Source organism: Blastomyces dermatitidis (genome assembly GCF_000003525.1).
Source record: "Blastomyces dermatitidis ER-3 genomic scaffold supercont1.2, whole genome shotgun sequence".
NCBI classification, from domain to species: Eukaryota; Fungi; Ascomycota; class Eurotiomycetes; order Onygenales; family Ajellomycetaceae; genus Blastomyces; species Blastomyces dermatitidis.
In genome coordinates, this window is record NW_025544775.1 from 3,866,869 (window position 1) to 3,883,474 (window position 16,606).

General features: G+C 42.0%; 3 protein-coding genes across 4 annotated transcripts; 2 read left to right on the top strand and 1 right to left on the bottom strand.

Annotated features, from left to right (window-relative positions):
* Positions 1–1,705: 1,705 nt before the first annotated feature.
* On the bottom strand, positions 1,706–2,210 carry BDCG_16436 (uncharacterized protein; the record flags this gene model as incomplete). Its single annotated transcript, XM_045425668.1, has 2 exons — positions 1,706–1,938; positions 2,204–2,210. The coding sequence occupies 2 exons, from the start codon at positions 2,208–2,210 to the stop codon at positions 1,706–1,708; spliced, it is 240 nt and encodes a 79-aa protein (XP_045279777.1).
* A 4,923-nt stretch (positions 2,211–7,133) lies between these two features.
* On the top strand, positions 7,134–11,987 carry BDCG_01843 (uncharacterized protein). The gene has a single exon (XM_045417393.1). The coding sequence runs from the start codon at positions 8,241–8,243 to the stop codon at positions 10,977–10,979; it is 2,739 nt and encodes a 912-aa protein (XP_045274219.1). The 5' UTR covers positions 7,134–8,240; the 3' UTR covers positions 10,980–11,987.
* Positions 11,988–12,383: 396 nt separating this feature from the next.
* BDCG_01844 lies at positions 12,384–16,596 on the top strand. 2 transcript variants are annotated; one of them, XM_045417394.1, is made up of 6 exons: positions 12,384–13,380; positions 13,535–13,989; positions 14,055–14,492; positions 14,548–14,816; positions 14,884–15,426; positions 15,510–16,596. In XM_045417394.1, the coding sequence occupies exons 2-6, from the start codon at positions 13,655–13,657 to the stop codon at positions 15,833–15,835; spliced, it is 1,911 nt and encodes a 636-aa protein (XP_045279778.1). In that variant the 5' UTR covers positions 12,384–13,380; positions 13,535–13,654; the 3' UTR covers positions 15,836–16,596. The 2 variants fall into 2 exon arrangements, with proteins under 2 accessions (XP_045279778.1, XP_045279779.1); XM_045417395.1 differs by having other exon boundaries at positions 13,535–14,492.
* Positions 16,597–16,606: the final 10 nt, after the last annotated feature.

Consider the following 16,606-nt stretch of genomic DNA (forward strand, 5'->3'; position numbering starts at 1 on the left):
AGCTTCTAAAATATAAATACACTTGAGACAAGCTCTGAACAGATGTCAAAGAGTATATTAAGACTTACAATATCTATCAAAGAATAAAGATTCTGCAGTATAAGTAATACAGTGAGTTAGTATCACTGTCTGTTTCAAAGAGCTTATAACAGAATCTATTAATGAATTTCATAGTTGATCTGTCAAAGTCAACAAGAGTCAAAGAATATAACTTGATTTTAGTCATTATTGACTGCTTTATGAAGATGATCAGATGTATCTCTACTTATAAAAAGGTTAAAGCCTCTGAATTGACTGACCTATTTTTAGATATTATTATTCATGATTATAATGCTCTGAAATTGTTAATAACAGATCAAGAATTCCTCTTCATCAGCAAGTACTGATTGACTTTTTACTATCATCTTATAATAAGATATCTTCTCAGTACTGCTTTTCATCTGCAGACTGATGATCAGACTGAATATCAGAATCAGACACTAGAACAGCATCTTTAAGTGTTCTATTCATATTATCAGAATGATTGACTCAAACATCTTCTGATCATCAAATTTGTATATAATAATGCAAAGAATGTAATCTTAAAGATATCTTCTTTCTATGCTTATTATGAATATAATCCTTTGTTATTCAGTGATGTCGCGGACAACATTTCAAAGAGAGAGATAGACAGTCAGAATGTCAGATAGATACAGAGAACAGAGTATTTCTCAGTATCAGAAGTAAAAGTGAGATTGAAACTTTTGAATAAAATTTATAAGAAGATGATGAAAAGCATTCATCATGCTCAGAAGTAGCAGATAAAATACTATAATTGAAAACATCTTCTAATAAAGTTCTTGATAGAGAATCAAGTACTACTTTCAGCAAAGAATATCAAGATAATGAGATTATATAAGAAGCTCAGTAAGCAGTGACTAGAATCTTTTCTGATAACAAGAGTGATGAGTAAGCAGGCATATGAGTTGAAATTACTCACAGAATTGAAATCAATTCATTCTGTTTTTCACATTTTCTATTTGAAGCTCTATAAGTAACATCTCAGAGTGAAGCTGTCTCAGCTGAATGATATTGAGATTGAGAGTGATACTGAATATCTTGTGAAGAAAATATTGAACAAGTGAACATATTATAATAAGCTTCAATATCTCATTAAATGAGAAGGTTATTCATCATCAGAGAATTCATGAGAACTGCTTGAGTATTTGAAAAATGCTGAGGAAGAGATTGCAATCTATAAGACAGCTAGTAGAGACTGCCCTGTTACATGTCAGAGATGTTGGACAAGAAATGCTGCTTAAGACTTCTCATTTTCTCAAAGAGTTTTTTAGAGATGATCTCATGATGATGAGCTGGTGCCTTGTAGACTCTGTAGCACTCTTCTTCTATTTTCTCTCAAAGGGTTTTTTAGAAGTTTAATGAGACTACACAAGTGTAAAATTCCTGAAGCAGTTAATAAGAAAAAGAAAGAGATATTTGAAATCAATAAAAAGATTAATATTAATTGACCTGCGGGCTGCTGCTAACCTAATGAGGCTGCAGCCTGCTGAAAAAGTAAAAAGAAGGAATCTCAGAGTCTACTTATCAACAATCACATCTTCATCAAACTCATCCTCCACTGTTGAAGTCTTCAGCACTGACATCTTTGCCTGCTGAGAAGTTAGCGCTGCAGCGCCGCAGGAGAACATGAGAAATGCATAAAATGTCAACTTATCAACTTGCAAAGCATCTCAGTCATCTGCTCCAGTTGGAGTGAGATCCTCTCCAACCAGTGATTGATCTCTGTGGCGTTTCCAACAGCGGCGCTGGCTGACCCCTTCTTGGGGCCAGCCATCCTGAGGTGTTTTTCCACCTCGGAGACCCACGCTTTCGCCTCCAACCTGGCTTTCTTGACGGCCACGGAGGCCGCCGCCGCATCACGAAGACATTTGCTACCCACTAGAAAATGTCAGAATAAGCCCTTGATTGTCCTCCAAGGACGATACTTCCATGCACTCACTGTTGTGATTGGGAGGGGGGGAAGAAAAATGTTTCATGGAGAGGGGGATCTTTTCGAAAAATCCTGCCACTACTGTTAGCTTTGCCCCTAAAACACACCACTTTTGCAGGGAATTCCATATGTAGGATGGTATATGATGGGAGATCTGCAAGCCACTTGTTAACTACATTTTTCACATTTCAAATTGATATATAAGGAACTCACTTACCATGTGTTTGGTTTGAATGATGATGGGAAAAGGAAGACCTACACAGTCAGCAGAAAAACTCATCTATTTCTTTGTACCACATGCAGCACACATGCTGTCAAATTGATTGACAACTGTTGCTATATAACAAAGATAATTTCTAATCCAGTAATCTTGAGAACATAGAGACTATGCCCTTAAAGAGGAGAGCATTGTCACACTCTCAGTCATGTCAAGACTCTGTTGTGATTTCACACAGCTCATTGCTTTCATGCAGATAATTTCATCCTGTCTGAACTGGTTTTCAATCACTCTATAACATCATTCAGATATATTATAGAAAGATCTGATTGATAAATATAAGAACCCTGCTTCTATACAAGGTTAGCAGATTACTTTTTCTTGACAATGAGACACTGCTGAGATATCACTCTGACTATTCTCACTTGTGAAATGAGAGAAGAGTATTCATTTATTATCTATATAGAATAGCTAGATGCTGACTCTTCATCAAAGAAGTCAGTGATTTATTTTACTTCTACAGAAATATACACAAGAGTTACTGTATATCTTATACAATCTTCTTAGTATACTAAGTATCATATCTGTGATATTCTTACAATAACCCTGTAGCCTACAAGCTTGCTATTCAAGCAAGATAGTCAAGCTTACTCATACAGCTTCTCAAACAACTACTCTTACATATCATCATCAACTAGTCACTGCTTCGGTTCCGCTATATTATAAATATTGATTTCTTATTCTGATATGTGATATTATCTTAAGAAGTTTGAAAAGACAGATAAACAATCTGTTAATAAGAAGAAATTATTCAATCTTCAGCATGTCAGTTTGTAGAGTGTAATTGAGTAAGTTTTCAGAGTATTTAAACAGTGATTTTAAATATATAATTAAGAAAGAGATGAATTCTTTATTATTACTTAAATTAATCTTGTTTTCATATTAACAGCACTTTATAACTTTATAAATAAGTATGAAGATCTAGATGATATTAATTCAGAGAATTTAAATAATGAAATGAAGTCAGAACAGTCAAATATAATGAATGAAAGAGAGAATAGTAATAAGATAATTAAAAGAAGAGATCAGATTGCAGAGAAAATATAAGAGTTCTATAAGAGATATATTAAAAATATGAAAGATTAATCAGTAAGTCATATACAATTGACATATGAATTAAGATTACTTATATATATCTTAATAAAAATAGTTGAATTCTACACATAATTTCACTTTCAAAAATACAAAATGATAATATATTGATGTATTCATTGTATATAATATTATATTATAATTTATAAGTCAATAAAATGCTCTAAATCATCTAATCATCTCATACAAAAAGTTGTGATGTTTTAAAACACATGTTTGTAAGTGTAATTCATTATTATTGTAATATTGAGTAAAATTCAGTCATGTTCTTGATTATTTTGAAAGGAATAAGATACAAAAAGAATGATTCAAAAGCATTATTACTACTGCTCTTATCACTACTCTTATTACTACTTTTATCACTACTTTCTTCATTATTTCTTCTACTATTCTCACTGTGACTGTGACATCTCATTTAATATCTATATAATATAATCTCACTGAACACTGATTGAGCTATATTTCAAACCTAGATACAGCTGAGCTTCTTGAATGTTAAGAAAACAGTATGAAATTATAGCATATTATTAATAAGAAATCTCATCATCAATCTTTCAATCTTCTAGTAGTAGATTCTGCATCTCACTTATGAATAGCTTAATAACTTACTCAGTTTCTCTTTCAACTTCAATCTATATATTAATCTGATTGAGGCTGTTTACAGCTGCAGTCAGATTTTGAATATTCTCATTAATATTCTCTAATTTTAAGTGTTTTTTTATATAATTGATACTTCTGAAGACTGATAAATTTATTACAGAAGATGATAAACTTTCTTCAGTTTCTGAATTTATTACAGAAGATTCTCTCATTTTAGATATTATTATATAATATTCAATTATAAACTGATCAGTGATAAGCCTGTTATTAAGCAATTCTCTGATAAGTTCTTGAAATTCAGAGCTATATTCTCAAAAGATTTCAAGGTCAGAATGTTTGAAGAAATACTTATTCATAATTTCTTTATTATTGATATAGATTTCATGTCTATGATTATATATTCAGCTGAATATCTGATTTTTATATCTTATTTAAAGTATTTAAATTCATTTAATCTTTCTTCACTGATTATTATATACTTCTTTGATTATTATCTGACCTGTTGACTGCTTGACAGCCTGTGTGACAAGATTTCAACTCATGAGTTTGAAGTTATTATTATCAGTATTCAATTCTTTCTTTTTCATCTTTAAGAGTTCAGTAAGCAGGGTCTTTTTTATCATAAAACTTCATAATATTCTGAGATGTCTGATTTGAGAAGCAAGTGTTCACTTTCAAGAGATAGTAGATATTTAATAAGAGAGTGTTTCAGAGTGCATTTGAGAGAATGTTTGAGAGAATAATAATAATTAGAAATCTGACTATTGACTCAGTGAGATTGAAATTGTAGAGATTTGAGTATTATCATTCTTCACATTCAGATATTATATTGAGATATCATACTGTGACATTCTTATTCACTACTTTCATGAATTCTAGCTAATAAAGATGGTTAAATATAGACAAATCAATCATAGATTTGAGAGAATATGATTTCAATGCAGATGTGTTGATGAATGTGAAATTAAAAAAAAAGCCAGTGTGAAGTGATCTCAATTATGGAATAGTGTGGTGATGCAATGCCGGCTTGCTACTAAATAATTGATAAATACACTATTTTTAATGAGATCCACTATTGCGTTCAAAAAGTACGGACGCACCGAACAGGCCCTCAGTCCCATTGTGAGTACTGAGACAAGTTCATGGAAATAAAGCCGCGAGAAGCTGTGACAAGCTACCTATGTACATGTACAGTACATATTTAGGGATCCAACCAAAGTGTCACCGGCATTGCCTTAGTATCTGGTGCTCAATTCGAGGTACGGTACAGTACTCGGTACAGAGTAGATGCCTTGTGGGTAAATTCTCCAAGAGCAACCAAGTATACTAAGTAACTTACTTGTTAGACACAGCACACGGTCACCAGGTGGCTCCAAGGGATTACATACGTTACGTTGAACCCGTCCTGCAAGACTTCCTGTAGCTAAAGGAGTGGCGCGCATCGTTTGCAAAAAATCACTGATAAGCTTCTTAAATATCTATCTAACCTCTAGTTATTCCCTTGACAGCCATGGACTTTTTTTTTTTTTTTTTTTTTTTTTTTTTTGACCGCGAAGCCAAGACCCCGCCAACAGAACCCATAACTATTGTCTGAGAGATTGGATCTCAAGGAGATGAGTTCACTGAGTTGCCTGGGTAGGGAAGTCCAATTATTTGAAATCTTATATGTAATGTAATACCAATTTACAATTTACAGCACCGAGTACACTAGAAAGAAATTCATCTGTGAGCAATATGGTTTCGGTTAAATATCCTGATTGAATTTGCAGATGTTAAACTGTGTATATCCTAAAAAGTCAGGCATCTTCCATGCACCCTTTAACAATGTTAATTAGCCTTTTGGTTCCTTCCAAGGAAATAAATTACATATAGGTCTTCTCCTGGCTAGTTCCAGTGATTTGTCCAGTGGTGGTTTATAGAGTGGATGCATTTGGCTGCAAACTTCCATGAGAGATTGTCATATTTCCCGGAGCACTGTACCTTACCTAGGTAAATGTCGACGGCCTGTTTTCTTGCAAGACCAATCAGACATCTCAAGAACTATTAAAATTTCTTGCACTCCTTGCTAGTCACCGTCGGAGCAAGTCTCCCATGCTGACGGACCAGCAGCATCGCGGGCGTTCCACTTAGATTTGAAAGTATCATGATATCATGACAGGCTGGAGACAAAAGCTTGGCTTGCATGGCCAGGTATGGGAAGGGAATGAGGGTCTAAAGAGGACAAATATGTACGGAGTACGGAGGAGGTGAGATTGAGATAGATAGAGAGCATGAATCAGGCCACTTGGCTGACAGCTTGTGAGCAAAATAGTTATTTAACCAACCCAACCGGTGTTGCTCTTCGTTTATGAAACATTAGCTGCTAAAATAAAAATAAAAATAAAAATAAAAATAAAAAAGAAAGAAAGAAAGAAAGAGAGAAAGAGATATACTTACATACTCTTGAGTCAAAGATCGAGCTTAGGGCCAACAACATTCCCTCTCCCATGGCTTGACTCGCTGTCATATCAACTTACTACTCCTTATGTATAGTGCAGTCGACCGCGGGGGGGGAGGAGGCAGCAGAGGCCTGCGGGGTTTAAAAGCAAAAATCACACAGATAAAAAGAAGGCAAGGATGTTATGCAAGTTTCGACCCAGCGTGTCAGAAGCCAACAGAAATTAGAGAAATAACTAGATATTACTATCGCCGCGGGCTAGAGAGTTGAGACTGCACGTATGTAAGCCCAAGCCTGATATCATGCTTGCATCCGAGCAAAGGAAAACCGGGAATTGAGCAGGTGGGTGGTAGTTTATTGTATTGCCACATGATATGTATAAATATGCATTCTAGGACGCAGCCAGCAGCCTTTTTAATTTTCTGTATACAAAAATAAACAATCTGTCGTTTGGAATGTGCCATGCCGCGGTTAATTCAGCAGATCGGATACTCTAGTTTCCTATTGAAAAACGCAGCCCGAGTCTTGGTTGAAATATCCACAGTCTTTTGTAACGCAAAAGTATTAAGTATGATAATCTTTAATATAAGTACTCCGTAGTTAAATACCAAATATTCGGTTGAGTTTTTTTTAACTCGAGCCAGGGTTCTAGCCGTAGCTAACTGGATAACTTACTGGGAGGTTGGCCAGAGTATATATTTTTGCAACGAAGATGAAACGTCCTAAATAACTATCTAGAGAGGGGCCGTTTCAGGGGGTTTCTTCGAGAACAAGACAAGACTGAATGGACCAACGAGCAGAAAGCCGAGTAACTTAAATATATGAGGTACGATGTAAATAAACTACCTGCTGCAGTGGTTGCTTGCAGTTTCTTTGATCTTGGCCTGATCTATCTCGGCCTAAATACATAAATAAAGACCACCCCTTCTTTGTCCGAAAGCTGTAGAAGCGGGTTTCCCTGGTCTGGATGAAGACTGGCTTGATTTGTTGGTGGTTAGCAGCGTACTCCGTAGTTTAAGGAGATATTTCTTTCTTGCTTCTTCTGTTCCAACAGGGATCGTCATCTTTGGCTCGTCGTCGTCGACTTTCCCCCCTCTTGAGTCTTCCATCCTTCCCATCCTCCTCCTATTTGTCCTTTGCGACCAGCCCTCATCACACTGCTGGAAACCCTTTTCCAACCACCCTTAAAAAAAAGTGTTTGTGACCATATTTTTCACTTGGGTAGAATTTTAATTATTTAGCGCCTGTTCCAGACTCCATTTTAAGCACAAACTGTCCAAGTCGTGGCCCGGATTGAATATTGGCCTCCCGGTGTTTGTTATTTACCTCCCATTCGCTGTATCGTATCGCAATCAAACTATCATCAACCCATCATCCACAGCGGATAGAGAGAATTTCTCTGCAAAGCCCTGTCTGTCTGTTCCTGACATTCTTCGCACCGAGGCTTAGCTCGCCACCCAGCAGATTATAGACACAGAGGTTGGCTCCGTTCCATCGATCGATTGTTTTCCAATAATCCAGTGCGACAGCGGACAGCGCCTATATATCGCACCTCACTTCCCGCCACGATCAGCGAACCAGCTTTGTGGGAAATAATTCGGTCTGGGCTTGTGTCAGCGCTGGAAAAAGTATCTGGACTCCTTCTCCGTTATGCGGCCGCTACCTTGGATAACGTGAGAAACCCATGGGCATCGAGTGCTATGGATGAGTTTTCCCCCAGGAATAAGGAGGTTTCAAAAGTTATGCAAAACAAATTTCCTTAACCGGGGACCGTTATCATTATTTTATAAGACTAGTCAGTCCCTTAGCACGAACCCACCCAGACCAACTCGACCTCTGGCAATATGCCGTCAGTGAATATTCTGGAGACAAGCCCGACAACGCCGCCGGCAAGTCATCCGGGTCTGAAAGCCCATAAAGCCCTACCACGAAAACGCGATGTATTGCCTACACAGGGTTTGGCATTTACGTCGTCGAGTCCGAGACCTTATGATGCCACGCCTCCTTCAAACGGGTACACCCATCCTACCGCGCCAGCTCTTCCCTTGACACCCCCTGGCCTGGTATTAGAGCCATGTAGGAAATCAAGCAATGGTATCTCGCGCGAGGTATCTCACGAGCTTATCCCAGCCACGACAGGAACTGATACGCCAACTCACCAGTTAAGCCCCCCGACACCCGATATTACACCTCCACGAACAGTTTCGCAATTCAAAAAGAGAGAAGGTCTTACTCCAATACAACCGTCCATGTCCTCAAGGGCTGAGTCGTTCACTACTGCCCGAGAAACTTTGTCATCGGAGGAAGAATTGGAAAAGAGAAATGCTGCATCGGTCCAGCCCGCCCCATCGTTGCGTCCAGCCAAACACAAGCTGCCTCATCCGCTGCGAACAAATACGACATCGGCGGAGCGAGGGCTTTTGAGAAATGCAGGGCCACCAAGGGGTGGTGGACCTGTTGCAGATGGAATGACAGTTAGCCAGACAGATGCGGCCACGTTTGATTCTTTTGATGGCCAGTGGACTAAGCTAGATGAAAACGTTATTGCCGGCTTCCAAAAAAAGAAACACAGGCGTCGACCGATCCTCTCTGATCACGACCCATTTTCCCAAGTCAACGCCGGCCCTTCTGATTCGCAACCTATATCTAAATCATCGTCTAGCCGGGAAAAGAGTTTGGAGAAGCGGGTAAAAGACACACAAAATATTCCCGTGACATCTTCCGTTGAGAAGTTTGCGGAGAGTATAGCATGGGTTACGGGAGAGGAGCAGCTTGATATGAGCGAACGCATCCATGCTTGGCGTTTGTCTGGGATATCGACTACATCAACCGTGGAAGCTATGGTAATAGATCCTCCGCAACGAAAGCTACCGACATTACGGCATACAGAAAAGAATTCCTCCCTTCGTTCCGTTAGTTCGCCTCTGCCTAAGTCATATTATGAAGATTCAACGTCGTCTTTGACGGACTCTCATCCTCGTCTACTCAGAAAGTCGGCCCGCATTACCAATGAAAATCGATGGAGTGTGTCATCGGATATGTCTTTTGCTGCAAGCGTAACCTCGACGAGACCAAAGCCGAAGCCTGATGTTGTACCCGTTGTGGTAATTCCCCAACGACAATCCTCGTTGAAATCTACGCACTCTAGTAGCAGGGACCATTCACGAACGCATTCTCTTGGCTCTAGTCGTCGACCTACCACTGCTCCAGACAGCGGCATCGGGTCGTTTGACGTATCTCGACGGACAAGACGCACATTATCCGCATCTTTACCATCAACGACCTCAAAAGATGTGGGCCGTAGGAGCTCTTTGTCTGGGCTAACCGTTCCTCAAAGAAAGTCTTCGTTATCCGCACCCACAAGCCGAAATAACTCTAGGGCGCCTTCACTTACCTCGGAGAGTTTGCAATATCATGCACCACCTCCCACCGTCCAGCCCGCTCTCCCTCAGCGCCGCAATCAAGCGCCCGTGCAACCGATATCTACCAAAACCCCTGTCCCCGAACCTGTCAAACAGTTTACAACTTTAACCCCACGTACGAATGGACAGCCAGGCGATGAAAACGGACCAATGATATCTCCATCTCTGCCTCTCACACCGTTTCAAGCATCTATTCAGTCCTTATCTCCTGGCCCAGTGGAAATTCACGAAGCTAGAGCTGTCCCGTTTTTCTTCCACAATAATACGTCACTTTTGCTTGTAGACCAACAGCCGGCCACCGAATCACGAGCCGTTCAGGAACTGCGAACTTCGCCAGGTGTTATGGAAATGAAAGTTGCCCGACTCACGACACCAGACATGTCTACGCAAGCTGCGGCAGCTGATGTTGATTCTCCACTTCGAAACCCGCGCGCTCCGCCAAAACCCCCAGCAGTCAAGGTTATTCCGCCAACTCCTATGGATGAAATTGACCAGCCTGCTCTTATAGATGAGCACAATCCGGACAAGAACAATGGCGCAATACGTCGGTTCGGCTCTGTTCGCCGTGCCTTGAGTTCCCGGAGACGAACAGAGGCACATACAACCCCGGTCTTGTCTCAAAATGTACGAAACCCTAAAACCAGCAAAAATATAGACAGCAAATTACATTCATTTTGGCTACCTCGACCGTTTTGGGAAGGGCTTGCGGACTCTGATGATGTGGAAGGGGAGGGTATCCTGAGGTCCGATTCCCCCACTTCCAGGGACATCGATGATCTGTACGTTAGCAACTCGTTAGGCATACCGCAAAAGCGTGTCATATTCGCTGGCCCACTATCAGTTATTCGAAGGATGTCCAACCGTACTCGATATCGGACTACCCGTCGTAAGAACGGCAACCATGAACTTCCATCGCACTACAAATCAGGTTTCCCATCACATCGTGTACGCCCTGCTCGCCGCAACCGCAATTTTGCGCTACCAAGAATGGTATTACAAGGACCCATACAATCATTGCGCGAGTTGCAACAGTGGATCACCCATATCCGGCGCCAGAGGGAACAAGATAAGCTTGAGGAGCGGAGAGATAAATTGAGAAAGAGCATCGGGGGGCGCGTTCTCACTAATAACACTACTACAATCGTTCCGGATGGTCGTTAAATCCGATGTGATGAGGATTACTACTATTAACTGCCTTTTTTCCCTTGGGGCTGGCCTCGTGTATACTCGATGTGTAACGCAACAGGAAATTTTCCATTTTTGAAGGGTTTGATATCGATTTTCTATATTTCATCTGTTTTCATAATTTCCCTTATTTTAACATCTCATCAACTTCTTTTCTTCTTCATCCCATTGTCATTTTGTACTGCTCCTTTAGCGGGTGATGCTGAACATGAAAGTTTTACATGAGAGACATGTATCATCACGATGTGTTGATATGATATAATGATTTATGAATACTTCTCTTGCTCCTCCCTTGTCCTAAGCTTGAGAATGGATGATATTCGATTTAGCGCAGTTTTTCACCTTCCCGTTGAATGATTTTGATATCTTTTACTATTTACTTTATATTTATTTCCCATGATCTCCTTTCCCTTTCTGCAGACTTTTTCCTTTTCCCTTTTTTGTACTGTGGGCCCTTCAGTTCGGCCCTCTTTTTACCCCCCCCTGGAGCTTTAACGATTTATAAGTGATCTTGCCCTCCGATTATTATTGACGACATATTTAACTGCAACAAAAGATACATACGATAACGAACTTACGTGGATATGAGACGAGATATCCCGAAAGGAGGAGAATAAAAGACCAAAAAAATATTAATATTCCGCTTGGACGGACAAGCCTGTGTTGCCATTTCCACCTTGTTTCTCTCGCCTGGTATTCTGCAATGCCTCCCTTATCTGCGTATGCTGCTGTTCCGCTGATTTTGTTCCTCCTTTGGCCATCCTATATACCAATCTTCTTTGGCGGTTCATACATTACTCTTTGCTGGTTTTTGAGCGTGAGAATGTTGTCCCCACGTATCCTTTTTTTGCGAAGAATGTATATTAAGCACTTTACCCTCCTGAATAGGATGTCTTTTGCAATACAACGGACGTTTGTTGATTATTAATTCATCATATATGTGGAAGCTGCCGCGATGCTGCTTTGATAAATAGGAACCAAAACTGCTGCACATAAAAATACACCCCCACACGCCAGGGTATATGTATCCTCTTGGAATAATACGCCAAATTAGAAGCCCCACCGCAGAGGTCCTCTCTGTTTCTCAGTCTCCCCCCCCATCACTTTCCCAATGCCTTCATTCTTTCCAATACCTCATCCCCGTCTAGAAATGGCTGCGGCGCCTTGGAAGAATCAAATTCGATCACCGGCACTTCCATTTCATCCTCCGGACCCTCCTGATCTCCCTGATCTCTCCGACCTTCCCGTGTTTCCTTCTCCCCCTTCTGCTTGCTTCCACTCCTATCCTCAGGCCGCTGACGAGTGCCGGTAGGTATGATAGTAGATTTTAGCTGAAGATCCGCCGGACGTGCAGAAGGGTTTAAAGGTTTGGAATATTTGCTTGGTTTGGAGACGGGCTGTTGAGGAAGTAAGGTACGGTGTTTGAATGGAGTTGTCATGTTTGCCGGTATTATTGCCCCTGTTTTCTTCTTCGCGGTGCCATGCCATCCATATTCATCGGTAGTTATGGCACGCTTGATGTCGCGAACAAGCCTCGGCCCCCGGTCCAACCCAGCCGTCGTCTGGATCACATGATCCAGCCTTATCAACCACGTGGTTCTTCGTTGGCTGAATCCTCCACCTCCACCAATCTCACCGACATCGGACACGATCGAGTCAATCAACTTCAATGAACCCCGCCAGCCGGGCAGCACGAAGCCTTAAGTAGCTAAGACCTTACAATCCGTGACACCCACCTGTAAGCGTTTCGAGTGCGTCCAACGACGCACCGACGCGGCGTGAAGTGGGAAGAGAAAAGAACCAAGAGTAACTACTCTGCCCCCGCATTCCCTGGTGCCGCTGCGAGGCTCTCTGCCGCTGCCGCTGCCGACCACGGCTCTTGCCCGTAAACCCACTCGCTCCCAACCTTTCTTTGTTCGGGGTGCTGGTTTTCCCCGGAGAGAAAACAATTCCCAGTGTGGCTGCCCTGACATTTAGCGACGACCATACACGCGGTGCCAGTGGCAGTGGGAGTGTCGCTGGCGTTGGCGTTGGGAATGGTAGCGGTGTCGGAGGTGGTAGTGCTCCAGGAAGAATAGCGACTCCAGCCGGAGCAGCAGGAGTTGGGCCAGCAGAGCAGCAGCAGCAAGGTCACAGCCGCCATGTCAGCCCTATCAGGGGGAATACCACTAGTTCGTTCGCTGCTGGTCCTTCTCCTGCTTCAGTGTCAACTTTTGGTGGTGGAAACCGGAGACGGAATGTGCATACCGCAGGGCTGGATAGCTCGCCAGGGAGCATAGACGATACAAAAGAGGCGGAGAATAATGCCAACAATACCCAGGATGACCGGAAGAAGCAGCCAGTGAAGCGCGCCTGCAATGAGTGTCGCCAACAAAAGGTGGGATGCTCAATTGAGAACTCAGGTTTTTTTTCTTTGGGTTTTGTTTTTGTTTTTTCTTTCTTTTCTATGTGGTCGTAGTAACCAGGATACTTCCATTTAGAATGAGCAGGCTGTTTATGAGTCATGCAATCTGCTAACATTTGTATTGGAGCTCCGATGCGACGTTATACAAGAACCTTTTACTACGTGCTCGCGTTGCCGTCGTCTCAAATTGGAATGCAAGATCGAGTCGAATTTCAAACGTATCGGCAAGCGCAGTCGGAATGCAGAGATGGAACGTGAAATAATTGAGCTGAGAAGGCAAATTGCGAATGCCAATGCCGCGGCCAATGCGCAACAACAGCACCAGCAACCCCAGTCGTCTGCATCCACCAAACAAGACTCATCCATTTCTACTACGTTTAGTTCGTCTCAGCGCAACATGTATCAGCCGTCGCCGGGCCTTACAGGTATGGGACCACATGAAGCCGTTGCATCGCTGCTTGATCTTCGATCAGGGCTGGATTCGTCTAGTTTTCTCAGAAGCCCTAGTGGCCAGATTGTAATGACCAAACGCCTGGAAGATGTGTCGGTTGCACCAGAACGTGTTACAGAATTATTTAGCCAGTTAGTATTCTTTCGATTGAACTTATCGACCGAATCACATCACCGTTATGCTAAATAAGGACTAGATTTTTCACGTTCTATCACCCCTTCCTCCCATTTCTAGATAGAGTTAAACCACCTGAGGAGTACTTTTCCACCTCGCCTCTCCTATTCTGGACTATAATTAGCGTGGGTTCGCGTCGATATCAAGGCGACCGTATTCTCCTGAACGCTTTGTCTGGGCCAGTGTCAAGATTGGTCTGGAGTACATTGGCAGATGTTCCTCAAAGCTACCATGTCGTAAAAGCATTAGCGCTATTATGCACTTGGCCATTTCCCACTAGTAGCACATCGACAGACCCAACTTTCATGCTTTGCGGTATGATGATGCAGATAGCTATGCAAATTGGCCTCCATCGACCGTCTCATGCGCAAGACTTTTCTAAATTCAGGATCGAGTTTAGAGAAGGGGAGTTGAAAGATAGGGTTAAGACTTGGGGTGTTTGCAATATCGTTGCTCAAAGGTATGGATGCCTCATACCTATCATATTTTTAAGTAAATGCTAACCCTCTTACTAGAGTGGCAACCGGTTATGGACAACCGTCGCAAACACTGCTTGACTGGACGCTATCATCACCAGAATCCGTTGACCAGAATTTTAAGCTCCCGCCGGAAATAAAGTGCCGACTGGATATTGAAAAGTTCTGCGATAAAGTAACCAGAGGCCTATACAGCAATCCTCGAGATCCTGTAGGGTTATCAAGCGATGATGAAAGGTTCATTGTAACCACAATTCTAGCCAAGGACTTCGAGGAGCTCGAAGGCCAGCTCAGACAGGAACATAATTGTGTGTGATTTACTTTCTCTTGTTCCCCTCTCCCCTCCCTTATATAAACTAATAAATTATCTTTTAGCTATAACAAACCTCTACCTTCGGGCAGCCGGCCTTCACCTCCGCCTTTCTGCTTTCTTTGATAACCCGACAGCCAAAGACTACCGCCAGGGCCTCCTAGCACTCTACCTTGCAACCACACTCTTTCTCGACGAGGCTCTAAATCTCGAAACGTCCGATGGGCCTGTTCTTGCATACAGCCCAAATTATATATATCAGATGACCCTGGCCGCTGGCTTCATTCTTCTGAAGCTGTGCAAAAGCTTCTTCGCAGTCCACATTGACATGGATTATACAAAAACCCTTTTCAACAGGACTATCTGGGCTATACGAAGTATGTCCGTCACGAACAATGATCTCCCTGAACGGTTGGCAGAGGTTTTGGCACAAATGTGGAGGACGGGAGGTGCACCTGTCTCCCCATATGTCGGCAGCTCATCGGTCCGCCCAGATATGGACGATACCCTGCAGCTGAAAGTCAGATGCCGTATGAGTATGTCTCTTGTCTACGATTCTGTTTGGCGATGGAGAGAAGATTTTCAAGCTAAAGGAAGGAATCTGGAATGTATGTTTCCCTCTTTCTACTAATATACCGATGCCCCTTCCCATATCCAAGGTTTCCCCGTGATTCTAACAATCGTAAACCAGCCTTCCTCAAAAACCCAACCAACCCAGACTCCAATGCTGACTCTTCTGCCTCATCCGTTGCCCCGTTGCGCGCCTCAAGTTCAACCCCTGGTATTCCCGGGGCAGATTCCAACCTTGCATCCGCACCCCCCTCTCACTCAACCAACATCGGCGGAGAAGGAAGCCTCAGCACAGCAGGTCCCGGTAACGGGATGGGGATCCTAGGAGGCTTCATGGAGCCGAATTACGAAGTATTTGATCCCCTCAATTGGATGCTGGATGGGTTGGTGGACTTCCCGTACTCGTTCAATCAGGTTCAGGGCTTGGAATCGCAGGGCATTGCCTAATCGCCTATTTCTGATTCTCTTCTCTTCTTTTCCTTCCTTTTCTTTTCCCTTTCTTCTTATTCGTCACAAGATTAACGGTTATATACTACTACCCCTTCTGTTTCTTGCTAGAAATAGAACTCTTCTCCGTTTACGTGTCTTTACTGTATATTTTTCACACTTTTATTCCCATTCTTGTTTCGATTACAGTATCACATATCTTTTCTTGTCCTTTTTTTTTCTCCTTCTAGTGAGTTGGATATTCACAGAAGAAAGCCATAGGGAAGGCGCAAATTTTTTACGTATGCTAGCTTCTTTGGGTCCTTAACTCTGTGGTACTGCAATGAAGTTATACCATGGATCAGTTCAATTCACAACCCATTTTTGACCTTTATATACCAGTTCATGCTGTAGATCGTTCGTATTCTTTTCTTGATATGCCCTTATTCCCACTTTTCAATACCTTTTATTGTTTCCCAGTCTACTCCCACTTTCTATCATTTTCATTTCACAAAGCATTTTTTACAACGGCCAGATTTCGATATGAATTATATGGTTCATTCATGTGCATACACCACACCGTAGAGTTACGAGGGGCGGGGATGATTAGATTCACCTAGGCGATAATGGGGTATCATAGATATGCAGAATTCAGATTCGTAGAGCATCGTACCAGTGGTGCGACGAACAAATACACATAAAATGCCAAATGCTAATGAAACTAAAGGACACTGGAATCAAAGAAAGGAGTAGAAATATCAGCAAGGTGTAATGAAAACTCCCCTCAAAACG